The sequence below is a fragment of the Aplosporella prunicola genome (genome assembly GCF_010093885.1).
Source record: "Aplosporella prunicola CBS 121167 unplaced genomic scaffold K452scaffold_17, whole genome shotgun sequence".
Classification (NCBI taxonomy): domain Eukaryota; kingdom Fungi; phylum Ascomycota; class Dothideomycetes; order Botryosphaeriales; family Aplosporellaceae; genus Aplosporella; species Aplosporella prunicola.
The window spans coordinates 439201-463422 of record NW_022983545.1 but is presented as its reverse complement, the minus strand read 5'-3'; the positions used below and the strand labels follow the sequence as shown (position 1 = coordinate 463422).

Genomic DNA, 24222 nt, shown 5'->3' with positions numbered 1-24222 from the left:
GGATATTCAGATTGATACAAAGCACAAGAAAAACGGCGTCAGTGAAGTCTCCCCCTGCTCCAACGGTTTTGCATTCAAAAACTCCATAGCACCCCGGTAGACAGAGCCTAGCTCGTCAGTCTATAGGGATCTATATCATGAATTGATTTTGATTTTACTGCTTCTGAGCGTGTTTGACTATCATGACATGAATACCACTGAACAACCACCCCAACTCCACCTCTAAGCACAACACCGCCTCCACACCACCTAACCATCTCAACAAGCAACTAGCAGTTGTCCTGCATCCAGCAAAGTATGCTAGATCCATTTGCTTTACATCAAGAAACCAGATCTAAAAAGCGATCCCAGATCGATTTGCCTTGTCATTGTGACACCAAACAATCGCACACGATCCCCATCAACACTGTCTGCTGTCCACGCAAACCGAACCGTCTCGCAAACACAAACCCCAAAGGCAACGCCAGAACAGACGTATAAAGAACTGCTTCTTCTTCTTGTCCTGCAATTCACATCCCACAACCTGTGTTCCAGAACCACAACCACAACAGTATCACCAGACGAACTTCCAAACACCCTTACCAAAAACAACCACAATGGACGATTACGACATCCCAATTTTTCTCCTGCTTTTCCTCCTCTCCGAACTCACAACCTGCTATCTCCTCCCCTACCTCCGCACCCAGCTACGGCGCCCCCCAGCACCATCAGCACCACCACACCAACGCCAGCAGCCACACCCGCACCAGCAACCACCCCTGCACCCCCGACTAAACCAGCGGCTGCTCGACCCCATCATCAACCGCCCCAACATCCCCTTCTTGCACAACCTCTGGACCGCAGAAGAGGCATTAGAGATCCGGCTCCTCGCAACCGAGCGACTAGCCGCGTTCAACATCGTGTTCGCGCCGGAGGCGGACATGCCGCTGCTATGGGACGAGGAGCTGTACGGAGACCTTGGAGAAGAGTGGGAGAGGCCTGGGTGGGCATTTGGGTTGCTGGACCCGGCGCTGCTGAGGGGCGGTATGTATCGCCGGCGAGCGGCGTATGCGCCGCGTTATTATCCAGCGTTGGCACGGCAACCCCCGCCTCCGCCTCCGCCGCCCATGCCGGGGGTCGCAAATGATTTAGCGCGGGATAGGGAAATTGGTGAATGGTCACTGCCGTAGTTGTATCCTAGGCAGATGGAGTTGGGGGGGTTGAGGTGGAGTGGAGTGGATCGTGGCTAAAGAAACGGATGGGAAGGGGACAGGCTTCATTGAAAGGGGCTGGTCTGGATGATGCCAATGGACTGCTTAAATTCGAATGTACCGGGTTTTGGGTGTCTTGTTGCTTGCTTTGATGACCACAAATAATGCCCAACTATTCAAGAAAGTCCTGAAGTATTTCGGCTTTGGACTGCAAAGACTTGCGATCTTGGGGTCTTTGTCGATGAACAATGTTCGCTGTTCGAGGAGTGATGGTTCGAGGCGGGTCGGAAAAACGTTGCGTCTGTAGAGACCCGCGTGGACGACGCTGCATGGCTAGCTCCTCCAATCCTTTTCAAAGCCTTTTATCTTCAACAATGGGACCATGTGCTCATAGTCATTCCTCGGCTGAGCGCATAGTCGAGACATTGCTTGTCATATGAGGAACAAAGTCTTTGTTGATAAAAATAGGTGACTGAAGGATCGTAAAGGGTAAGACTATAGCGCCGAAGGGGGTCAAGTTGAGTGCGCAGGCACCATCCATGAGTTATGGGACAATTGTTTTCGTAAATACCGTCCATAGCGCTGTTTTTTTCATGTTCCAATGAAGCAAGTTCGGTCCGGGAATCCGCAGTGGTCAATGATGCTCAGTGTCCTCGGGGCCAGCTGTTTATGCGTACCACGCTGCAGGTAGCCGATGACCGGACATGGCAACGTGGATGGCGGACTCGGTCCATGGCAGGAAGGAGAGGGTCGGAAGGCAGTAGCAAATAGCCGAAGCTGACATGACACCTTCCGTTCTAGGTGCGGGTCTGTTGGAGGCGGTGACTGACGGTGCTGCTGTGTGAGAGAGGAAGCAAACATGGGGAGTCGCACGAAGGACTGAATGGTTGCCTGACGGAGGGGGTAAGTGTAAGTATCTCGAGGGAAAGACAAACCCTTTTCCACCTCTACCACCGGCCAGTTTTGCTTTCCAAACTTTCAACCGCCTTCAGACGCAAGCACAGCAACCATGTGCTGGCCCTTCTCAGAATTGGAGCTCGAAGACGTATCGAGGCGCAGGGGACCGAAGAGGAGCTGGTGGTTCTGGTCGGTAAGTTGGCATCCATTGGCGCCGTCAGCCGCATCGTCGCCAGGTTCTGTCGGCCGGGTGACTCCCTCTTTCCCTCTCTCCCTCGGCACCACCTACTTCCCGCGCCCTTCCACCTGCACAAAGCCCACCTTCCTCCCACCTACTTCATCTCACCCAACACCAACTGCAACTCAACCTCTCTCTCCCCAATGCAGATAGACGACGACTTTCGCAGACGTCACCCCTTCGCCGGCATGCCTCCTCCTCGCCCTAGGAATGACGAGCCGCACATCTACGTCTACGACCATCCCGTTCGCATCGTAGATGACAACAACCCGCCGCCCAGGCGCGAGCCGCGTCTCCACCCAATGCCCTTTGGTCCACCCATGTTCATGCCCGGCGGCTTCATGCGCGGTCCACCATTTGCTTACTTTCCTGGACAGCCTCCCTTCTACGGCCCTCACCCTCGTCCCCGCGGTCCACACGGCATGATGTACCCCGGCTACTACCCGGGCTATTACGATCGTGCTATCAACCACCCCGGCGAGCGTCAGCACGTCTGGCGCGCTCGTACCGAGCGTGAGGTCAGGATAGACAACGCCCGCATAGCTCACATGGAAAACATCTTCGCCCCGAACGCAATGGGACCGTACAACCCTCGTCCTGACCAGATGTTCGACGTCAAAGAGCTTGACGGCTCCCACAATCCTCGCTCATACGCCGACATTGAGGCCACCTGTCAGCCCGGCACCTGGCGCGTTGGCCCCTACGGTAACGCCATGTTTGTCCGCAGACGTCCTTGAAGCAACCTCACTTGAGTACGTTCCTGCATTGACCGTGTCATTCGTCTTACTGATGTTCATAGACTCCTTCATCAAGGCTCTCCACAGGAGTACGAATCCGCTTCAATGAATGCTTTCAAAAACGGTCAGACAAGAAGGTTTGGACACCCACTTAGCGCTTCATCGAGACGACTTTCATGAGACCAAAACTTCGACCTTTCATGCCCAGCTGTTTTCCTTTTCTTGACGACATTTCCGAGCTCTTCTTTTTCTTCCAGCAATTCTATCGACTCGACCCTTCTTCTTCGAGTTTCAACGAGTAAGCGAACAAGCGAGCGACTGATTGGTCAATTATTGAGTTTACTTTACTTTCCACTCCGATGTAGGCTTTCATCAGTTTTGATGAGTGGACGGAACTGCAGTTTCTTTTTCTCTCTTCAGTACCATGGATTTCTGCTTTCAAGCACAGCTGGGCAACCAAAATTGCAAATCGAGTCAGGGTATCACAAATACACAGGTAGCAAATGGAAGCCTGTCTCTCCGATAGCGCGCACGTTGTGTGGTTGCCTAGGTGTTCCCCGCCTGTCGTGCAGTATAAGTTAGAGTCGGTGAGCCACGACGTTGCAAGAGGGAACGCGCCAACGGCAACCAACCCCACCTACCACACTGCCCAATGACGTCGGCCGCAAAACATGCCACTTCCGACGGCAACAGCATCGTCGAGCACGATCTTCCTATTCGTCCTCATCCTCGCCTTCTTCCCCGACATCTTCTTCGGCATCCTCAAGCTACCATTTAAGCCGTTCTTCAACTCGACGCCGCCAGTCCCGACGCTCGCGACGTGCGCCTGCTGCCCGCCGGCACATTGCTACAACAACATCCTCGCAACAGCAAACCCACCAACCCTCCCAACAACACCACCAGCACCGCAACCCGCCACAATGTCCTGGTTCCAGAAGTCGATCGCGCTGCCGCCCAAGTCCAAGGGCGCGTACCTAGTGACGGACCACGTGACGAACGCGCTGCCGGAGCTGCGCGAGTACAAGGTCGGCTTGCTGAACCTGTTCGTGCAGCACACGTCGTGCGCACTCAGCCTGAATGAGAACTGGGACGAGGATGTGCGCGACGATATGTCGGATGCGTTGGATCGGATTGCGCCCGAGGACCGCAAGGGCGATCTGTATCGCCATAGTGCCGAGGGGTTGGATGATATGCCGGTGAGTGTTGGGTGTGGGGTTTCTTTTGCGTCGTCTTCTGCTTAAGTACGCGGTGGGACTGAGGGGGTGAGGGGATGTATGGGACAGGGCGAGAAAGGGAGATTTATTGGGATTGGGTACGGTGGTTTTTTGTTTTTGGTCCAGTGGTGGCTAACAGGCTGCGTTTTTTCTCTTTGCAGGCACACATCAAGTCGGCGCTCGTGGGCGCGTCGGTCACGATTCCCATCTCGAATGGCCGCCTGGCGACTGGCACGTGGCAGGGCATCTGGTACCTGGAGTTCCGGGCCTCGAAGCACTCGCGTAAGGTCGTTGCCACGATCCAGGGCGAGAAGAACTGAGGGCGTTTGCTTGTGGAGGAGCGGTTTTGAGAGGGGAGGTGTGTGTGCTGGATGAGGGTGGTTGCGACATGGTGGCTATGACGTGATGATGCTGGCTAGCTGGCTGTACATGACAGCGCGAGCAAGGCAGCTTGGAATGCCAATGGCATGCGTGCATGATGGGTAATCGATTGGTGCCTACTTCTAGGTAGACAGCGGCGAGGCAGAGAAGTCCGCGAGCTCCGCAAGGACAAAAATACAACTTCAAACATTCGACGCATATGTACACAGCACACTCTCTTTCCAATGCCGCATTTCACACTCTACAACTAGCCCGCCCGTCTACCTCTGCCCGAGCGGCTCGTTGGTGATGCGCTGGCTGAACTCGACCTCGCCCTCCTGGCCGGTGGGCTCGAGGGGGTAAGGCGAGGACGGCTGGGCCTTGAGGTGCTCTTTGTGGTGCTCGTGGGCCTGTCACGCATTGCGAAAATCAGCAAACGCCGCTTCTCGAGACGGGTGTGTGCGGGGATAGCAATTGGCACACTTACAAAGGGGAGGCCGCAGTACGTGCACATGCAGATCTGCGGCTTGTCGACGTTGATGAAGATGCGGGGGTGGCCCAATGGCCCTCCGCCGCCATCGCACGAGACGGTGCGCTCCTTTACCCAGCGGACGGGCTGCTTGTGGATGAGATCGATGGCGGCATAAGGGCGGGGCTGGCCCGTCGTCAGCCATTGCGTTTCAATGCCAAACCCCCCAACAACAACAACAAGCACAACGTACCTGGTCCTCCATGATGGTCTGCTCGAAGCGCGGGCCGACCATGGCGCGCTCGCGCGGCTGCTGGCTCCTCGACCAGATGCCCTGGCGGTTGGGGGCCTGGGCGGTGCGCAGGGCCTCGCCCTTCTCGACGCTCTCGACCAGGACCTGGTCGAAGGAGCCCTCGGAGCTGGTGGGCACGGCGTTGGTGGCCGAGACGTTGGGCGCGGGGGCCTTGGGCGCGGGGTTGTTGGCCGGGATGGCGTCGACCGACGGCGTGGGCGTGCTGCTGCTGCTCTTGTTGGCGACGGTGCGCACGAAAGCGGCGCTGCTGCGCTGGACCGGCTGCAGGCTGCTGCGGAGGCGCGCGGGCGCGAGGCGGAACATTGTCGTGGTCGTGAGCGGGAGGTGTGTGTGGGAGGAGGTTGTTGGCTGCTGGTCCCGGACGGCCGTCGTCGTGCTGGTTGCTGCCGTGATGGTGATCTTGAGGTCGGTGGTTGGTTGCTTAAGAGTTGGCTCGTGCGGCCCGCGACGTTTTGATGTCCAAAGTTCCCAAGTCTGTCGCAACCATTATCAAGTACATAATCACAGAGTGAAGAGCTACCATCACTTGAATAACAACATCACTCCAATCCCTCACTAACCAAACAGCATCACACATACCCCTACCACCCACCATGGCACCCCCAGACTCTGGGAAAACGGCGTCCTCACGCCTCCTCACCATGAAGGTACGAGCAAGCTCTCCATTCCCACTCCACTACCTCACCGCTAACCCCAACCCCACAGTTCATGCAACGCGCCGCAGCCAAGCCGTCCAACAAGCCCAGCAGCGCCCACAACAGCGAGCCCAGCACGCCCACCGGCCCGCCCTCCAAGCGCCAACGCCTCTCGCAACAAGGCCAAGAGTCAGCCTCGACGCTCAGCGCCGTGCAAGCCGCCCTCGCCGCCGAAGAAGCCAAGCGCAACGCCGCGCTCGACCGCGCCGCCGCCGAGGCAGGCGAGACGCGCTGGGTGCTCTCGTTCAGCGCGCCCGAGGCCGATGCGCCCCGCAACGCGCTGCGCGTCGTGAGCGCGGGGTATGGCGAGCTGGACGGGGGCGCGTATAACGACGAGGACGGCGACGGCGACAGGGACATGGACGACGAGAGCGACGAGGACGAGGCCGCCGCACCGCTCGTCACGGGCCGCATGTCGTTTGGGCGGAAGCCGGAGCCAGAGAAGAAGGCCGAGAACGGGGAGGCGAGCTCCTCGGACGAGAGCGAGGACTCAGAGCGCGAGGACGACGAGGACCCCGCTGCGCGCGAACAGCGCAGGGCCGAGGTGCGCGCGAAGCGCGATAAGAAGCGGCAGGCGGAGAAGGCGCGGCTGGCGCAAGCGGCGCGTCAGCGTGCTGGAAAGGTCGTCAAGCTCAATCAGCTGTCGAGTATTTCGAATTCTGGTGGCGGTGGCAGCCCGCGTGGCAGTGGGCCAGACTTGTCTAAGACAGAGTGCCATTCGTGTGGGAAGAAGGGGCATTTGATGAGGGATTGTCCGGGAAGGAAGAGAGGGCGGGCGAGTCTGGGTTGAGCTATGAACTCCGTTTATGCGGCGCTTTGGGCTGGGACTTGAGACTTGGGATTGCTGAGTGCTAGAATTGGGATTGGGGCAGCAGTGGTGCGCGAGCGTTGGTCATGATGTTGTTTGCGCAGAGGGAGCTTGCAGGTGCAGCGTTTGAGCTATGCCGCGCCCTGACAGAAGAGGCTGCTTGTTTGCATATGCAGGTGGGTAGGCTTGCCCATCATGCTATCTGCATCTATGGCGCTGCGAGGACGGCAGCAGGACATGCCAGGGCATAGGTAGGGAAGCACAGATCAGACTACGGGATCGTCTGCTAGCGGACTAGATGACGCTATTGCACGCAGCCAGACAGACAGAGAATAGCGCTATATACACACACGAAGAGCTAGACGGCGCTCTCTCCAGGAGTACCAGTTTAAGGCTCCGTCAGAACAAAAAATAAACTGCAACAGAACCAAACAATCAATAGACATACACAATAAAGCAACAGTTCGGCGAACAAACGTGCACGTGTCTCGGCGTACAGACCACTGCGCCGCACATAAAAGTCACCGATTTCAGTAGCCGACAAAGTCTCCGAGTGAGTTTGAGATCGGAGACCGGAGCTCAGAGTTGCGGATATGTGCGACTAAGTCTCCGAGTGCGTTCGTTGTTGGCTTGTTGTGTGGCGCAGTGTGTGTTGTGGGGAGAGGTGCGGGAGGATGGTGTCTGACAGTGAGGGAGGGCTGCTTGATTGAGCTACCACTACACTGTGTGTTGCGTTGGTGGAGTGAGCTTTGTTGTTTTGGAGAAAATGGGAGATGATGATTGTATAGCGTCTAAACAGCAAGTCATAGATACAACGTAGGTGTAACACCATTCGCTTTACCTACTCAGAGTACTCAGAGTAAAGGGATTCCAACTGACAGAAAACAGGGAAAGAAGAAAAGAGCCACTGCCTATGCTCCGACACTCCCTCACTGGTCAAAAGCGCCAAGACAGAGCGCAACAACACCTAAAACCTACAGAGCATGCCTTTCCAATCCCATATCATCCATCGGCTACCAAAGCGTCCAGCACGACACACGTAGCCCAGAACGATCCTAGCTTCTCAATCCCTGCGCACCTAGGCGCCAACCCCGTCAGCAGCTCGCTCGCCCTCGCCCTCGGCACTAACATCCTCAACGATCAAGGGCCCATGCCTGCGCTTCGACGGCGGCTTATGCCAGAGCTGTGTGTACTTGATGCCGTAGTCATCGTACAGCGGGTACGATGCCTCGCGGGTATCGTCGGACACGGCCTTGCCGTTGACCACGGTGGGCGATTCCTGCTTGCTGCGGCGCCGGAGCGCAGACGGGTCGTTTTCATGTTTTTCCGATCCTTCTTCAGTCGATTTTATTTCCTTCGGGGCTGCATGCTGGTACTGCGAAACTACGTAGTCGCTCAGCCAGGTCATCCAGTTGTCGTGCTTAGCGGCGGTCGCGTTGGGGGGGAGGTGAGGCGTCTCCAGGGCGCCGCGGCGCTGGAGCCAAAAGTCGTCGTCGTCGTCGTCGTATTCTTCCTCTTCTTCTTCTTCCTCTTCTTCTTCCTCTTCTTCTTCCTCTTCTTCTTTGTTTTTCTCGGCCTCTTTGTTGATCTTCTCTGCTACCCTTTTGCCACCGTCGGCGACTACGAGATTGATGTAAGTGTCTAAAAAGGCAGCCCCGCCTCCCCGCTTAGCCAAGGGCGCAAACAGGAACGGAGTGTCCTCTGTCTCCTCGGCGGGGACGACAGGCCCGCGCTGCAGAGCTGGCTTGCTCGGCTCTGTCTGCACCTTGTACATAGGCCGGGCGTCCGACTCGTCCGTCTGGAAGTTGCTGGCCGGGGCCTTGATCACCATGTTGTCGAGGAGCTTGGCGATTGGGGCATCTTCCTCTTTGGGGGTATCTGTGGGCTCTTAATCGCGGCAGGCTGGTTAGCAGAGCGATGAGGTGCAGCTGTGGGGGACTTGGTGCGTACTTGCGGAGCGTTCTGTCTTGCCGTTGACATTGATAGGGGCGGCGAGGGCAGCCGTGGCGCAAGCGGCCACGATAACAGAGACGACCTTCATTTTGTTCGTGATTAAGTGATGGTAGATGTGAGTGTTGGGGGACGGTGAGACCAGACAGGTCTCGCGGGATGCTGCACTATTTATCCTCCCGGCGATAGTTCGTACAGCATGGTATAAACACGGTATATCAGACAAAAGAGAATCAGCTGGCACATGGCCCACGGTTGAAGCCGTATAATTTTATGGGAGACAAGTCCAGCCCACGGTTATGAAAATGCTATGATGTCAGAAGCTCTCAACTACGCCAAGATGCCACGAACGCAGAAGCAAGACAAGTGGATAGAACCAAAATAATTGTGACTTCCATGGTCGAGACTGAAGAATAGAAGAAAAAGCTAGATCCGCCTCTGAAGCGGGGTTACCTACATACACGGTTTACCGGTCAGTGTTGAAACTGTAAATGTCCTACTCTATGATATGAGTGGAAGCGATGTATGGACCGCCCGCAAAACGCCTTTCTACCCAACCCGGTATGTTAAACGCCGAAACCGCTGACTGGAGGGATTTTTGTAATCATGCGCGCAATGCGCACACGTGTGAGGCTTAGCGCCTGTTGCCAAAGACGAGGTTCAGGAACTCCTCCCGAGTCTTCGCCGTCGATCTCATGCGCCCAAGCATGCAGCTGGTGGTAGTGGTAGAGGTGGTCTTTCCCACGCCGCGCATGACCATGCACAGGTGGCTGGATTCCATGACGACGGCAACGCCCTGCGGCTGGAGTACCTCGGACAAAGCGAGCGCGACTTGCTTGGTCAGGCGCTCCTGGACCTGCAGTCTACGCGCAAACATTTCGGCGATGCGCGCGAGCTTGGAGAGCCCAAGGACGCGGCGGTTGGGGATGTAGCCAATGTGCATCTGAATCGCAAAGTTAGCTAAGAAACAACACTGGCTTGGACGTCACAGTACCTTGCCCATGAATGGGACCAAGTGGTGCTCGCAGAGGGAAAAGACCTCAATGTCCTTGACAATGACGAGCTCATCGTGGTCTTCGTGAAACACAGCCCTGTTGACAATATCGAACAGATTCTCCTCGTATCCCTTTGTGAAGAACAACATGGCCTTGGCATAACGCTCCGGGGTTTCGAGGAGGCCTTCGCGGTTGGGGTCTTCACCGAGACATTCCAGGATGGTCTTCACGGCGCCGGAGAGCTTCGCAAGACGCTCCTCCTTCTCCTCCTCTGTAGCTTCCTTGCGCTCGCGCGTTCCGAGACCTATATGCTACTGTCAGCACCTGCAATGCCACCGGGTATTCGGACATATGGAGCTTGCTTACTAGGCCAGCTGAGCCCGTCGAAGTCGATGGTCGGATGCTGCGTGAAGGGACTCTGAGGGCGGCTCGTGGCCAGCGGAGTGGGAGGGCCAGCCTCGTCCCGCGGGTCGCGCGCATGCTCTTCCTCAAGGCCGTTGAGAGGCGCTTTGCCACGGTGAATGGTGGGCTTGGAATAGGTGCCGTTGGGGTGGCGCAAGTCAATAGGCTGCCTGTCAGTGCTGGAGGACTGGATAGAGGAGAAGAGGTTCTCGCGCTCCTTGCGGTCCCTGGCCTCGGTGTAGCCTTGGGCGCCGTTGTTGGCGGAGCTAAGATGCGATGGTATGGCGGATATGGGCTTGGGGTGGTCAGAGTCCATGGTGGAGGGAGCTGTGAGCTGTAGCTGATGCGTGCGGGATGGAAAGCAAGCTCGGACGGATTTCAGTACGGGTTACGAAGGACGCGGAGAGAAGACCATTGTCTCTAGCGATATAACATGAGTAGTGAAAAGTAGGGCGCTATGACACATATCGGGGAGATTTTGCCAGTGACGCCTTGCGACAGGGAACATGTTAAGGCCACACGGCTGAGATCCCTGCAGCGTCAGCCCGCGCTCGGAGGGTCGCGCGCACGTGACCAGTCTCCGCTTCAGTGCGACGGGGAACCCGCTCTGCGTCCTCCTGCCATCGTCAGCCAGCCAGACACCACCACCCTCCGTTACTTCGACGACGCCGGTATGTATGTCCCTGGCTTGCCGCCGTCGACCTCTGCTACCGCCTGCGCGCGCAAGGCCCCCGCCCCGATTGATCGTGCGCTACTCGGTACTCCGCTCCACCCTCGCCGATCCGGCCTCCCTCTCACGCCCGCAACATATACTTGACCTTGCTACGTGTCGCGTTGGATGGGCAACAGTTCAGTCTTGTCTTAGAGGCCCTATGTGGACGTGTCATTCGCTGCGGCGTGTGCGCGGAGGGGATGCCCACGGAACGGAGCTTCCGGTGTTGGTTTCGTAAAGCAGAACTTCCAGGTCGATGTTGGCATGCTGCTTTTTTGGCCGTCCCCGTTGCCTGGCTCGCTGGCAGGGCCTGGCCGAGTGATGGTGTTCCCGGAGTGTTTGTCGTGTCCGCCCTCCGTCCGGGGGTCATGATATCAAGCGGGAGTGATGGGATATTTGGCCTTATCCACCAAAGCAGCACCTCATGGGAAGCACGAGGAACCGTCGTTCAGTTGTTGCACACGGCATACATACGGTCACGGATCACAGCATTTTCAGAAAGCAGGTCGCGTCTACTGACCTGACCGAGTCGAGCCTCCTGAGGTCTTTTACATTTCGTGTGAAGGCCACAGGTGTCCTGACGCCGGGCTCGCACTCGCATTTAGCCGCTTCAGCGGAGACATGGCGGTTAGGCGGACGGAGATTGAGCGAACAAAAGGCTGCCAAATCTGATGCATTCGCCGCTTACCAACCACCAACCGCCCCCTCTCTCTCAGAAGCCCGAGGGCAGGAATGGGGGACATTTGGAACTCCAAGCAACAAGTTACAACGCTCAAAACCGGCCGTCCCGCTCGAAGGCACGACAAGCGAACTCGAGGGCCAGCCAGCCTCTGCACCAGGGATGGGCTCGATGATGCAGCTCGCGGCGTGCCTTGGCTGTGCGTGTTTTTGTAGATAGCTTGGCCCGTGAGACGTGTGCACTGCGAGGGAGAGGAGATCGGACTAGGCGGGGGGCGGCGAAAAACCAAAGAGGGAGAGCAAGGAAAAACGACAGGCGAAAAGACTCGAGTCGAGTGGCGGCGCGCTGGGGTTGTCACTGCATGTCAGTCGCCGCCGCTTAGCTCGACCTAGCCGGCTTCGGGACGGGAGAGCCTCAGTGCATTTCGCGCGTGCGCTCTCCACTCCTCCCAGCTTGCATCATTGACACGCGCAGGTCCCCGGCTCGTCCACCCAGGCCAACACTGTCGCTGGTCGCGAGGCTTTCCCGTTTTCTGCCTGCATCTCCTTCTGCTCGTCGGGGGTAAGTGAAGAGGATCAGTGGATGCCTTTCTTCCTTTCGCAGCTCGCGTAGCGTGCCGCCGACACACCTGCACCCTGCTTGCGTGCCCACATGTCTTCTTGCCTGTCTCTATGGCTGGGTCAACGCCGTTGATAGACCAGTGGCGACCCGAGGAATCTTCAGCTAGGATTAGAGACCGGCCAGCGGGTGACGGTAGTCTGTCGCGCGAGCGGGGACGTTCGCCAGCTTCGGCGCGACGTGGACGAGGCCACGAGAGGAACGTCCCAGGCCGTCAATCACCCTCTGACGACACGCACCCGCCCTCACATCCACCACCAGTCCGGTCGCGCGATAGATCCCGGAGCAGGCCGCGCCGCAGGAGCCGCGACAGACGCTCGCCGTCGCCAAGAGATCCCAAGGACGACCTTTACCGACCCTCCAGGAACAGAGCGCCGGGTGGAGAAAGACCTGCGCGACCTCACCGGCACCGTCACGACGACCCTCCATCAACCAAACGTCGTCGAACCCAAACCCCATCGCCCTCCAGAGAGCTCGCCAAGCGGACGAAGCGCCGCAGGAGCCCGAGCGTCGAAGCCTCGCCTTCGCGTTCCCGACCTGCCGACAGGCACACGGACAGAGCATACTCTCCACGTCCCAACCGTAGCGATCGCACCGCTGCACGCCGCTCCTCGCCCGACACCTACATTCCCTCGTCCGCCCGCCGCCGCTCCAGGTCGGTCGACTCGCGTTACAGACCCGCTCCCACGCCTTCCCGGCACCGCAAACGCTCGCACACGCCCGAGCGAAGGGAGAGGCCCAGACGCGCGGATTCACCCCGCCGCTCACCCACCAGACGCCACACTCATCGCCGGCGCACCCCGTCGCTTGAGGGCAGGAGGAGAGACTACAGAGAGCCTGCTGAGCCGGCACCGAGAAGGGACAGAGACGTTGACGCGCGCGCACCCCGCCGAGCCAACAGGTCGCCGACCCCGCGTTCGAGACGATCGCTGTCAAGGCGTCGCTCTCCACCCCCGAGACAAGAAAAAAAGGACGAGCCATCCCGCTCTACCCCTCGCCGACCCCGGTCTCGGTCTCCTCCGGCTTTTACCACAAGGATCAAGCACAGGACCGACTCACGCACTGCTCCCGATCGTCAAAGGCCACCTCGCGATCATAAGCCTCATTCTAGGCCCAGCACACCGGAACGCAGAGGCGATTACGATTCGGATACCGCAAGGTCGAAAGACGGGGAGGACAATATGCGCGACTCATACTCTAACCAAGGGCGGCCACCCCGCCCTCCAGTAGATACTCGCAGCTACTCGCACACTCCACCTTATACCACCACTCCCCACCACGCCTCTCCGCAATCTCAATCACCTTACCACAGCGGGAGAGGAGGATGGGGAAGTCAACCTTATTATGGCAGCCATCATGGGTAAGTTCGATATTCGCCAAAATATTTTTTCCGGGTCGAAAAGACAAAGCGAAAAGCTGACATACGTGCGTCAGATCACCACCGCACGGATACTCACCTAACCAATCGCCATACCCTCCAAACTACCCCCCGTCCCAAGCATCCTACTACAATCAACCACAACAATATGGCGGACCGCAAAACTACCAAGCTCCACCGCCTTCTTACCGGGGGGGACATGGCGGATACCGCGGTGCTTCCTACAATTCCTCCGACAGGCGTTATCCGCCAGCTAATAGCTATCCAACTCCACCCGCTGCAAGGGGACGCGGTCATTACAGCAATCTTTCTTGGACTCCAGCGACGGGGAGCCGCGGCGGCCGCGCGCCTATTGACAAACACCGCAGTCTCATTGCCCCCGCTGCACAGAATGCTGTCGCAAACCAGGCAGTCAGCCAGGTTTCTCAAACGACATCCGGGCCACCGTCTTCGGTGGACGAGGAAGACAACCCTTTCCGGCCTTCAAAAGATTTGAGAGTTGAGGACCAGGGCTCGAAAGACAAGGAAAAAGAGAAAAACATGCCACCTCCAACCAGCAAGGCAGAAGGTGCTCAGGCTCAGACAGGACCCAAGATAAGCTTTGCTCTCAAGACCAAATCAGGGCCTCCTGCATCTGCAGCACCAAAGGTGGAGCTTACTGCCAAACCGTCTGTTCTTGAAAGTGCGCCTGCGAAAAAGTCCAGTGCTTTGCCTCCTTCGTCTTCGGCTTCCAGCTCAAAACCTCGACCGGATCCTCGACCGGATCCTCGACCTGATTCCCGGCCTGATCCTCGTCCTGATCCTCGTCCCGATCCTCGAAATGACAGACGTTATGATCCGCCATATGACCGCAGGTCCGATTACAGGTCTGACGATCGTAGATCAGACTACAGGTACGATGATAGGAGATCAGATTACAGATACTCGGACCGTGATGAGAGAAGAATGGATTACAGGAGCCGGGATGATAGATTGCCGGATTACAGGGCAGATGACAGAAGAGGCGATTACAGGCGCGGTGATGACAGAGATAGAAGGCCTGATTACGACGATCGAAAGTCTGATTCCGGGGCATCTGCGTTCAGGCCACCAGACTTTAGAGTCTCAGACTACAGGCCTACTGACGCCAGGTCGGCACGTCGTCCAGAATCTCGCCCGATTGAAAAGCGTCTAGAAAAGAGGATCATGAAGCGGCCTAAGCCTAAGCCAGTCTTGGAGCCGGATTTTGCGGCCTCAGACTCTGTTTATTACCGCAAGCCTGGTAACGAATCAGTTGTGGGGTCTGGTACGTACGGAAAGGTCTTCAAGGCAATCCACGTGTACACCAAGGACAAGGTTGCCCTCAAGAAGATTAGGATGGAGGGCGAACGCGATGGAGTAAGTACTTGTAAAGTCGGCATCTATCCCAGCTGCTAATTTTCGAAGTTTCCGGTTACAGCCATTCGAGAGATCAAACTTCTTCAATCCCTCAACCATGACAATATTGTCAAGTTGCAAGAGGTCATGGTTGAGAAGAACGACTGCTTCATGGTCTTTGAATACCTATCCCACGATTTAACGGGTTTGCTCAACCACCCCACATTCAAGCTCGACCACTCTCAGAAGAAGGACCTCGCCAAACAACTTTTCGAGGGACTTGACTACCTCCATCGACGCGGTGTGCTCCACCGAGACATCAAGGCCGCCAACATCCTGGTCAGCAACACTGGGCTCCTGAAGCTCGCTGATTTTGGTCTCGCCCGGTTTTATGCCAAACGCAAAAAGCTCGACTACACGAACCGCGTCATCACAATCTGGTACCGCTCGCCCGAACTGTTGCTCGGCGAGACGCAATACGGCCCTGCGGTCGACATATGGTCAGCTGCTTGCGTGCTAGTTGAAATCTTCACGAAACACGCCATCTTCCCCGGTGACGGTGGAGAGATTAACCAGCTCGACAAGATTTACAACGTGCTGGGGACGCCGACACGGGCCGAGTGGCCGGGGATAGTGGAAATGCAGTGGTTCGAGCTTCTGCGGCCGACCGAGCGCAAGGCTAGCACGTTTGCGGAAAAGTACAAGGAGAGAGTGACGCCGGCGGCGTTTGATCTGCTGTCGGCCATGTTCCTGTACGATCCGGCAGCGCGGCCCAGCGCGTCGGACATTCTAGAGCACCCGTACTTTACGGCGGAGGAACCGTTACCGCGGCGCGCGCTCGAGTTGGAGCAGCTACAGGGCGATTGGCATGAGTTTGAGAGCAAGGCGCTGCGCAAGGAGCGCGAGAGGCAGGATAAGGAGGCGCGGCGGCAAGCGCGTGAGGATGCGGCGCGCCGCGAGGGCGAGAAGAGGCGCGCGGAGGGATCGGCGGCGGAGCCGGAGCGCGATGCCAAGAGGCAGAAGGGCGGCGGTGGTGTTGATAGTGCTGGGGGGATTGAGAGCGGCGGTGGTGCGGGGGGCGCCAGCACGGGCGGCACCAGCGGTGGCGAACCCATGGCCTTGGAGTAGGGGTGGTCTGTGGTGGTGACGATGGTATGGTGGTGTGAGTAGGATCGACAGCGCGAAGGAAGAAGAGAGGGGGAGGGATGGTGGGGGAGATAGTTGGGCCATGGGGAATGGGGACGGGGTGGAGGAGATGTGGTCCGGACGGACTGGACGGACTTGATGGACTGGACTGGATTGATGATTTGATTTCCTGCGACTTAACACATTTTCCTGTTCCATCTTTTTGAACGCCGCGCGCTGTGGCGGCGGCAGGGCGCGTTTCCGATCATCGTCATCGTCATCTGCTTGCAACAAAAGCGGCAGCAACATCATCATGGGCATGGGCATGGGCATTACTATCGCCATCATCGTCATCACCACCGTCGTCATCACGCAGCGCGGAGAGACGCACTTCCGGTACAGACATGGGCAACGACCAGGAGGACCTGCGACAGCGAGTGCCGCGGGCCGCGTGGTGGGCGTGGGCGCCTAAGTCGACGACCTTATCCATACGTACTCGTACATGGGTATATCTTGATACTCGGCACATACGCCAATGGCAGCGGGTGCGGCGGCGGCGACGGCGGTTGCGGCAGACCTAGAGTTAGGTACTGTACCTATGTTTAGGCGGCTGCACTCGGTGGGTGGCTAGGTGTTTGAGCCTGAGTCCGAGTCCGAGGCCTGCCGTGCTGCCGTTTAGGACGTTAGGCCCGCCGGCTCTCGGGCGCGGCCTACCGAGATTGGAAGGCTGGTGCTGGATTGGGCGGGCGGCTGGCCGGCTGGCTGGTCGGCGCGGGTTGGGTTGCTTCCGTCCGTGGGTTTTGTTGTCTGCGATGGGAGGAGGTGTCTGTGGGTGTGGTAGTTGTGGTTGTGAGGTGTGGGATAAGAGGAGGGCGGTGGTTGGGTTTGTATATAGGTGCGGTTTATATCTGTATTATTGTTTGTTCTATCGTTCTCATACCTACAATTATCCACGTCTTCTCCCAGCTTCTCTTACTTCCTCGTTCACTCGCGCGCGCGCGCATTGTAACGTACGTATACGCACACACATACACATAAACAGCATCCTCTACTCCTACGGGCGTACGTAGATCAACACAACCCATTCATAAACCTACCTATTTTTTTTTTTTTTTCTGCACCATCACACCACCTACACGCCAGCCGCGTCTGCTCACATAACATATGCATACATAACTACGCACCTACACGGAGCACAGCACGCCCACCCTCCACATGGAAGCAAGCGGAGATACGACGCATCTCCAATCTTCCACGGACGGAAGCCAGGCGGCCGGGGTAAGGGATCCCTGCCACGGCACCTGGCTGGCGCACGCGCGTACCTGCATGCATGCCGCGTGGGCGGCCGGACGGCTGGTTGCCCGAAACGGTTTCGTCCTGCCTTGAGTGGTCTGGCCTTACGTATGTAGCAGCAAGTAGCCGCGCTTGCCTGCTTTGTCCAAGACAAGACGAGACAAGAGACAGATGCCTCGGCTGCCAGAGCTCGTTTGCTGCGACGCCGTGCTAGGCCTGCTGGGTTGGTTCGCGGCGGGGTGTTTCAGGTAGGGAGGCTAGGTCGTAGCGCGATGTGCGGGTAGGGATGTAATGATAGAGTAGGTACTCTAGGGGTGGGGGTGTTTGCGTGCTTTGGTAGGTACTCTAGGCGGTTGACGTTAGGTAGAGTACCTGTGCTGCCAGATACGATACGTATGTAGTAGGCAGATGGTTTGGTAGGGCGATGTCATTTCCCGTCGATCCGTTGGTCGTGCTTAAACCTTTCTGCTGTACAGTATAGCCGCTCTAGGTAGAGTGCGCGCGCAAGCACGCAGCCGGCGCCGCGCCGGCGCAGGGCGGACTCGTGCCCGTCGTCCACTCGCTCTGTCCTCGAGACCAAGATTGCGACTGATGAGAGGGAGAGAGAGAGAGCGTGTGTGTCGACGAGCAAACGCCGTCCGCGCACCCGGTCTGGCCCGAATTGGATGCCTGGTCTGGCCCACCGCACGCACGCAAGTGCCTACTGCCTGCCTACCTACGTATTTAGTCCGTCCTTCTTCCCAGCCACCACGTTGACCGGCCCAGCACTGGCAATAATGGGCATGCAAGCGGGACCTACGCTCGTAGGGCGGCGGATTGCGGGAGTGGCTGCGCGCCTTGCGCTCGCGCAGACGGGCGTTCTACTCGTAGTGCCGACGATGGTTGGCTGGGAGGGCGCCAGCGCAGTCAGGGGGCGCACTTGGAGGGGCGGAGGGGCTGGTCGGGGTCCGCTGAAGGAATGTTTTTTTTTTTTTTTCTTCTTCGTTCTTCTTCTTCTCTGGGCCTGGCTGCCTAGTCGTTACATGCTACATACGTAGTAGGCGGGCGGGGCTAGCATGGTTGCGCGGGGTATGGAAATAGATTTGTTTGCCTTGTTTGGGGAGGGACTGGCCTGCTGCCTGCCTGGGCTGCTACCTACTAAGTGCCTGTGTGCCTGTGCCAGCGCGTGTCTGCCAGTCCTTGCGGCGGCCTTGACGTCCGCTGCGGTGCGGTGCGGTGCGGTGCGTTGCGGCGCGGCGCGGCGCCGTCGGTCGGCCGAATGCGAGCGAGCGGGAGAAGGATGGATGGAAGGATCGTGGAAGGTTGTTGGATTCGGACTAGGTTTGCGAGGGAAGGATGCGTGCATGCGTACATGCAGGCACGCGCAACTCACTGGCCATGCCAACACGATCATGTAGGCAGTCAGAGGTGCGATAGGATGGGAGAATGCGATATATCAGATGGGGCAGGGCGATAGTATTATTATTATCGTGTCAGCTGGACGGGCTGGCACACGCGGTTCCTGGCTTATTGGCAGGGGTGTGTTTGGGGCCAAGATGGCGGAGGGGAGTTTGGGGAAGGTGGATGGCACGATGAGTGGTGGTGGGCATTGCCAGGTTTTTCGATCGAGTGATGAGTGCGTGTGCTGGTGTTGGAGGGATCGATTGGATTTGATGAGGTGGGTTGGTGGGTTTAGTCTCGAGTTTGCTGCTGCTGCAAGCGCCGAGGCGCCGCCGCTAGCTACTACCCACTGCGCACGGTGTTTGGTGATTATCGTCGCTGACGATGGGGGCGAGACAGCAGGGTACCTGGATAGGGGTGTTGGAGTAGGAGTGAAGGATGGATGGATGGAAGGGAAGGGTGATTGGGTCCCTACTGCGTACTCGGTACTCCTACCCTACAGGGGTTTGAGGGAAAAGAGTATCCGGATGAAGAGGAAGAGAGATGGGTAGGGACGGTCTGGGGAAGGGTCGGAAAAGGGTTTCGTCAAGAGGGCAGATCGCGATTGATGGCAGTAAAGAAGATAGATGATGGAAGGTGATGGCACGGGCGCACAATGCAAGCCAGGGTCTTTCCGGAAGCAGAGAGGATAGAGAGATGATGTCGACAATCTCGCATGCAATCAGCGTAATCGGGCGCATGAGACGGATGATTGCGATACGCCGTGGTGGTTGATGCACAGGCACGAGCTGCACAGCCTCGTCACGGCCTCCGGCACCCCGGTGCTGATCATGCCCGGCGACTCTTTCTTTTTTTCATGAGGCGTGCGGAGAGGCCAATTTCCGCTCGTCCACTCATCACAAACCCCAACGCTGCACGACTCGACATGCACCCATGACAGCTGCAAGTGTAACCAACCACCACCAAAGAACAAAGCAATGGATGGAAACATCAAGCAAAGAATATGTGTGCGGCGCTCCGCCGGCGTTCCAACAGCCAGTGCGGCGGCGTCGGCAGCGGGCCATGGTGCGACCGTCGCTGGGAAAACGCACAGGGTCCACCGCAGCTCAAGCCTCTCATCCTCCTCCCCCATCACCCATGTCTCTCGTCTCTCGTCTCTCTCTCCCTCAGCTCGCGTAAGAAGGAGATCAGACGGAGCGCGTGCCTCAGACAGACTGCGCATCGTAGCGATAGCGTCATGTGTCAGCCGACATGCGGGCTGACAACGATCAAACGGCTCCTCTGGCGCAGGGGCGGGCTGCACTAGAACGCTTATGCCGCTCACCGCTGCACATCCCCTCCGCACTCCCCTTCTCGCCTGCGCCTGCCCCTCGTCCGTCGGATTGATTGACTTGGCAGCCGTCTGGTGTACTTGAAACCCTCCATGGCCGCACGGGCTGCCGTCAGTTCATCCCAATATAACCGTCTCCCGGCCACCCATCCCTGGTGCCCGCTTCTTCACCCAAGCCCGGGGACGCCTGTCTTGCCACGAACAAAGCCCGCCTTTATCAACCAGAGCCCCGCCTTGAGTCGGACGAGCCAAAATTCTTCCCCCCCCATTCAAGAAAAAAAATATATTCCCCCTTCCCTTCCTAGGACCCTGACTGCGAGCGGTCGTCCCTGAATCTCCCCGGAAAATGGAGGACGTGCAGCTCCAAATGCAACAGCCCTGGCTGCTGGAAAAGACCTACCACCGCCCCCAGCACTCCGACTCCGCCGCTACTACTCCCGACCTCGATGACTCGGACAGGATTCGCTTACAGCCTTCATCACCGTCCGCCCTCCCTGACTTGGATTCTTCAGAAGTCATGCTCCAAGACCGCTACCTCTCCTCCGAGGAGGATCTCTCGCCCACCGACGCCGAGTCAGGCGACAACTTCGACGACATCGAGGACGAGGAGCCTGTCATCATGGACGCCTCTGCCGTTCCCACCACACCAATTGCCGCATCGGCAGGCCCGAAGCCCTGCAACCTTGCCACTGCCGTCTCATACGTCTCTGCTGGCCGCGCCAAGGTCGTTGACGTGGCCGAGCTGGCCACCATACGGGAGCGGACATACAGTGTGCCTGCCGTCGCCAATGCCGTCCCCATCCTTCGTTCTCCAGTCCCTCGCATGTCGAGGCTATCATTCAGCGAGCACAGGCAGCCGGTGTCTGCCGACAGGGCCTCGTTCCTGCACACTCAGAACTCGCCCAAGTTGATGACCATTGAGAGGAATAGGCGCAAGTCATCGGCGCCCAGCGCCCTGCGCCCGCCTCTCACGAGATCTCCGCTCTCCTACGATGCTGCTTCGGCGCCGCCTATTCCCTTGACGCCCTCGACGGGCTCTCTGCGCTCCCAGGTCAGGATCAACAGGCACTACAGCATGGCCACCCCGCCCTCTCACATGCTCGACAACAACCGCCCGAAGCTGCAGAGGTCCACGACCGATTTCCGCAGCCAATTGACGCCTACGCCCGAGCTCTCTCCCTCCCGCTCTCCCTCGCCGGCCGTGACCGAGTCTGAGCTCGAGGTGCTCACCCCTCCCTCGCCCATTGCCGAGACCACTGCGCGTCCCTCTTCCGCGCGCTCCTCATACTCGCAAATCTCGCGTTCGAAACGCGCCTCGACCATCCACGCCAGGCAACGCTCAGGATCCATGCAGCTCCCGCGCTCCAACCTTTCGTCGTCGCCAACGGCTCCGCCAATGCCTCTGGGCGCGCCTGCTTTCCTCAACTCGGATCCCTTCGCCAAGAAGGAATCGCCCAAGAAGGAAGAGGACAGCAGCAAGCCGGCGCACAGGCGCCTGCGGAGCATCTCGAGGACGCTGTCGCTCGCCAAGATCGCCGTTCTGCCGCAGGGCAAGCGTGGCAACAAGAACAAGAGCAAGAGCATCATCGGCAAGGATAGCTTTGACATCCTCTCGCCTATCTCGCCTATGACGAACCCGGCCGGCGTGTCTGCGCCCAGCCCCATGATGCCGCCCACGCCCATGACGCCCGGCTCGCCTTCGACCCCCGCCTCGTCCACCATGTACAGCCCGCGCTCGAGCTCGCGCATGAGCGAGTCATCGCGCTCGGGAAGCATTGGCGAGTCCTACTACCCGAGGCCCAGCACGGCGAACCGCATCAAGATGGAGGCGCGCGGCGCCGCCGAGCGGGCGCCCGTGTTCGAGCTGCCGCCGTTCCCCGACGATTCCGAGTACCAGTACCCTCCGCGTCGGAGGCTGACCAAGAGGAGGAGCATGCTCGGCGTGGCATAAGGGCGACCAAACCCACACGACGAGACGATCACCGCGCCTTCGGAGCGCCAATCAGTTACATTCTTGCGGTGGTCTTGTACAGCACCCCGCAATTCATCACCTTCGACCCACAATTTCCACCTAGCAGCACGGTTCCTGCAATTCCGCACATGCTACCAACGACCGTTTCAACATCTTCTCCTACCAGCATAGCGTTGCCATCATCATTATCATCAGCATCATTATCATACCAGCGTGTTTATCGGCAAGCGCAACTCTCCTCAATCTTCTCCTCATCTCTTCTCGATCTGAGATCTCCGCCACAACGCCCTTGACCTCTACATTCATACCCGCGCCGCCGCCACCTTTCCAACTTTCCGTCCTATCGCGTAGAACGAGATACCACCAACAGTCGTTTCTTTGAGCATCTTTCCGATTTCCTCTGTGCATAAAAAACCTCATTTCAGCTTATCCATCATCTTCGGTTTCCTTCGATCCGGCGGCGCACTTCATTTTTGCTTTTTCCCAAACCCCACCAACGCATTTGGGTGGCTCTATTCGACGTTTCTGGCAAAACGCTCGCCCCTGCATGTCAGCGGCTTGAGCTGGGTCTTTTGCTTTTTTTATCACCTACAAGGGCGTTATCCGGGATACTCGGTCCGAGAGACCGTGTGGCGTTTTGCTCATTGGCTTGATTTGTGCCACCATCTTCTTCTTTTTCTTTTTCTTTTTTTCTTTTTTTTTTTTTTCTTTTCCTTTTTCTTCCTTACCCCCATCTCTGTGCCTCGTGGCTCTTTTTCACCTCTTCTTCACAAGTGCAAAAAATGACGAATCGACACGGCTAGGCTGATATTTGCTTTTCTATATTCTTACCCTTTCACCACGCGCGATATTTTTTCTTCTACCTATTCTTACCTCGCCGCGGTTTCTTATTTTTTTCGATTCTTCCGGGTTTGGCCTGCCCGCACGTCTGTATTGTTTATTGTGTTTTTTTCGCGCGCCTTGGTCCGTCCCTGCAGACGGGGCTTCGGACGAGGCGCGGATGGAAGGACTGCCGAGCCATGCAGCAGCAGCAGCAGCAGCGAGCAAAGTGTCTTTGCTTTGCTTTGCTTTGCTTTGCTTTGCTTTGCTTGCTTGCATGTGCGCACGCAGGAACGGGGGTGCGTGCCATATAGTAGCAGCTACATACACACTCACACACGACAAATCGAACAGCAGCGCAGCGACGAGCGGCGGCGGCGGTGGCGGCATTACCTACCTAGGTATGTATGCTGCCCCGCCGGCGCGCACCGCGGCGCCTGCTTGCTTGCCTCCGTCCACATGGTATCCATCTATGTTCGGAGCGCGCGTTCTTCCTTCCAAACCACTTCCCAGTTGCCTTTCGTGCTTGTTCGTTCGTCCACCAACAGCGTCGCTGCGTCGCCCCCTTCGCTTGACGTGCCCGCCCTGCATTGCATGCGTGCGTGCGTGCATGCGCGCGCGCGCGTATCGACATACCACGGTACAGTGCGTAGCCGAGCTGCGCGGCCTGCCCTATCCCGTCGCGTCGCGGCCGCGCAGGTCGGTCAGAGGCCGTCGGTCGCGGGCCGCCGGGGCCCTTGTCCTTGTGCTTGTGCTTGACTTTTTTTTTTCTTTTAAAAACTGGAGTCGAAGTCTTGGCCCTTGATTTGACTCGCCGCCCGCTGCGCGTCGTCAATCCCTTTCCGCTTCGGGCGGCGCAGGCGGTTTCGAGTGCTCGTTTTGGGAGGGGGTGGGATGGGATGGGATGGGATTCGATTGGGTCACTGGGATTGGTGGTGACTGGGGTCGGAGACTCGGAGATATGGAGGGCGCCCGGCGCGGGAGGGACGACCGGGGTGCGGCACGCACGTGGGTGGGTGGGCTGTCACTGGATATAGGTGGGTATGGGTATGGGTAGGTAGGTGGGTAGGATGAGATGGTTACGTAGGTACAATATTGTGGGATTCAGGTACGCGCAACGGGATTTGCATTAGCATTTGGCATTTCGCTTTTTTGCATTTGCAAATGGCATGACTTGGGGAGAGAGGAACGGGAAAGTAGGGCCGTGGCCGTGGGCTTGGCTTGCAGGCTGATGAGGCTCACGGCTCACGACGGGTCGCGAGTCAAGGCCTGAGCCGGCTGCGTGGCTGCTT

At 58.0% G+C, this 24222-nt stretch overlaps 14 protein-coding genes across 14 annotated transcripts; 10 read left to right on the top strand and 4 right to left on the bottom strand.

Moving 5' to 3' along the window:
- Window positions 1-209: 209 nt before the first annotated feature.
- K452DRAFT_335339 (uncharacterized protein) lies at window positions 210-1169 on the top strand (the record flags this gene model as incomplete). The annotated part of the gene is made up of 1 exon (XM_033545222.1): window positions 210-1169. Exon 1 carries the CDS (start codon window positions 597-599, stop codon window positions 1167-1169), a length of 573 nt encoding a protein of 190 aa, XP_033395989.1. The 5' UTR covers window positions 210-596.
- A 1626-nt stretch (window positions 1170-2795) lies between these two features.
- On the top strand, window positions 2796-3140 carry K452DRAFT_53655 (uncharacterized protein). The gene is made up of 2 exons (XM_033546815.1): window positions 2796-3077; window positions 3125-3140. Exon 1 carries the CDS (start codon window positions 2874-2876, stop codon window positions 3060-3062), a length of 189 nt encoding a protein of 62 aa, XP_033395988.1. The 5' UTR covers window positions 2796-2873; the 3' UTR covers window positions 3063-3077; window positions 3125-3140.
- Window positions 3141-3733: 593 nt separating this feature from the next.
- K452DRAFT_273913 (uncharacterized protein) lies at window positions 3734-4596 on the top strand (the record flags this gene model as incomplete). The annotated part of the gene is made up of 2 exons (XM_033539166.1): window positions 3734-4258; window positions 4438-4596. The coding sequence occupies 2 exons, from the start codon at window positions 3734-3736 to the stop codon at window positions 4594-4596; spliced, it is 684 nt and encodes a 227-aa protein (XP_033395987.1).
- Window positions 4597-4917: 321 nt separating this feature from the next.
- Window positions 4918-5721, bottom strand: K452DRAFT_327654 (uncharacterized protein; the record flags this gene model as incomplete). Its single annotated transcript, XM_033544936.1, has 4 exons — window positions 4918-5046; window positions 5124-5291; window positions 5359-5631; window positions 5653-5721. 4 exons carry the CDS (start codon window positions 5719-5721, stop codon window positions 4918-4920), a joined length of 639 nt encoding a protein of 212 aa, XP_033395986.1.
- Window positions 5722-5911: 190 nt separating this feature from the next.
- Window positions 5912-7361, top strand: K452DRAFT_289035 (uncharacterized protein). The gene is made up of 2 exons (XM_033540762.1): window positions 5912-6065; window positions 6124-7361. Exons 1-2 carry the CDS (start codon window positions 6060-6062, stop codon window positions 6901-6903), a joined length of 786 nt encoding a protein of 261 aa, XP_033395985.1. The 5' UTR covers window positions 5912-6059; the 3' UTR covers window positions 6904-7361.
- A 515-nt stretch (window positions 7362-7876) lies between these two features.
- K452DRAFT_53636 (uncharacterized protein) lies at window positions 7877-9129 on the bottom strand. The gene has a single exon (XM_033546814.1). The coding sequence runs from the start codon at window positions 8750-8752 to the stop codon at window positions 8000-8002; it is 753 nt and encodes a 250-aa protein (XP_033395984.1). The 5' UTR covers window positions 8753-9129; the 3' UTR covers window positions 7877-7999.
- A 376-nt stretch (window positions 9130-9505) lies between these two features.
- On the bottom strand, window positions 9506-10584 carry K452DRAFT_310029 (uncharacterized protein; the record flags this gene model as incomplete). The annotated part of the gene is made up of 3 exons (XM_033543298.1): window positions 9506-9814; window positions 9866-10170; window positions 10233-10584. The coding sequence occupies 3 exons, from the start codon at window positions 10582-10584 to the stop codon at window positions 9506-9508; spliced, it is 966 nt and encodes a 321-aa protein (XP_033395983.1).
- A 245-nt stretch (window positions 10585-10829) lies between these two features.
- K452DRAFT_53584 (uncharacterized protein) lies at window positions 10830-11311 on the top strand. Its single transcript, XM_033546811.1, has one exon. The coding sequence runs from the start codon at window positions 10946-10948 to the stop codon at window positions 11216-11218; it is 273 nt and encodes a 90-aa protein (XP_033395982.1). The 5' UTR covers window positions 10830-10945; the 3' UTR covers window positions 11219-11311.
- K452DRAFT_53585 (uncharacterized protein) lies at window positions 11312-12104 on the top strand. Its single transcript, XM_033546812.1, has one exon. The coding sequence runs from the start codon at window positions 11405-11407 to the stop codon at window positions 11876-11878; it is 474 nt and encodes a 157-aa protein (XP_033395981.1). The 5' UTR covers window positions 11312-11404; the 3' UTR covers window positions 11879-12104.
- A 1517-nt stretch (window positions 12105-13621) lies between these two features.
- Window positions 13622-16139, top strand: K452DRAFT_299636 (uncharacterized protein; the record flags this gene model as incomplete). Its single annotated transcript, XM_033542251.1, has 3 exons — window positions 13622-13641; window positions 13712-15032; window positions 15081-16139. The coding sequence occupies 3 exons, from the start codon at window positions 13622-13624 to the stop codon at window positions 16137-16139; spliced, it is 2400 nt and encodes a 799-aa protein (XP_033395980.1).
- A 2528-nt stretch (window positions 16140-18667) lies between these two features.
- Window positions 18668-19445, top strand: K452DRAFT_53591 (uncharacterized protein). Its single transcript, XM_033546813.1, has one exon. It carries the CDS (start codon window positions 18869-18871, stop codon window positions 19358-19360), a length of 492 nt encoding a protein of 163 aa, XP_033395979.1. The 5' UTR covers window positions 18668-18868; the 3' UTR covers window positions 19361-19445.
- An 833-nt stretch (window positions 19446-20278) lies between these two features.
- On the top strand, window positions 20279-22180 carry K452DRAFT_53573 (uncharacterized protein). The gene has a single exon (XM_033546809.1). The coding sequence runs from the start codon at window positions 20486-20488 to the stop codon at window positions 22088-22090; it is 1605 nt and encodes a 534-aa protein (XP_033395978.1). The 5' UTR covers window positions 20279-20485; the 3' UTR covers window positions 22091-22180.
- K452DRAFT_289030 (uncharacterized protein) lies at window positions 22135-22833 on the bottom strand. The gene has a single exon (XM_033540761.1). It carries the CDS (start codon window positions 22529-22531, stop codon window positions 22271-22273), a length of 261 nt encoding a protein of 86 aa, XP_033395977.1. The 5' UTR covers window positions 22532-22833; the 3' UTR covers window positions 22135-22270.
- Window positions 22822-24141, top strand: K452DRAFT_53575 (uncharacterized protein). Its single transcript, XM_033546810.1, has one exon. It carries the CDS (start codon window positions 23112-23114, stop codon window positions 23733-23735), a length of 624 nt encoding a protein of 207 aa, XP_033395976.1. The 5' UTR covers window positions 22822-23111; the 3' UTR covers window positions 23736-24141.
- Window positions 24142-24222: the final 81 nt, after the last annotated feature.

Coding starts and splice junctions, on each gene's coding strand:
- K452DRAFT_53655 (XM_033546815.1), top strand. CDS start 2,874: ATGGAAAACATCTTCGCCCCGAACGCAATGGGACCGTACAACCCTCGT.
- K452DRAFT_53636 (XM_033546814.1), bottom strand. CDS start 8,752: ATGGTGATCAAGGCCCCGGCCAGCAACTTCCAGACGGACGAGTCGGAC.
- K452DRAFT_53584 (XM_033546811.1), top strand. CDS start 10,946: ATGTCCCTGGCTTGCCGCCGTCGACCTCTGCTACCGCCTGCGCGCGCA.
- K452DRAFT_53585 (XM_033546812.1), top strand. CDS start 11,405: ATGGGAAGCACGAGGAACCGTCGTTCAGTTGTTGCACACGGCATACAT.
- K452DRAFT_53591 (XM_033546813.1), top strand. CDS start 18,869: ATGGGGCAGGGCGATAGTATTATTATTATCGTGTCAGCTGGACGGGCT.
- K452DRAFT_53573 (XM_033546809.1), top strand. CDS start 20,486: ATGGAGGACGTGCAGCTCCAAATGCAACAGCCCTGGCTGCTGGAAAAG.
- K452DRAFT_289030 (XM_033540761.1), bottom strand. CDS start 22,531: ATGAGGTTTTTTATGCACAGAGGAAATCGGAAAGATGCTCAAAGAAAC.
- K452DRAFT_53575 (XM_033546810.1), top strand. CDS start 23,112: ATGGAAGGACTGCCGAGCCATGCAGCAGCAGCAGCAGCAGCGAGCAAA.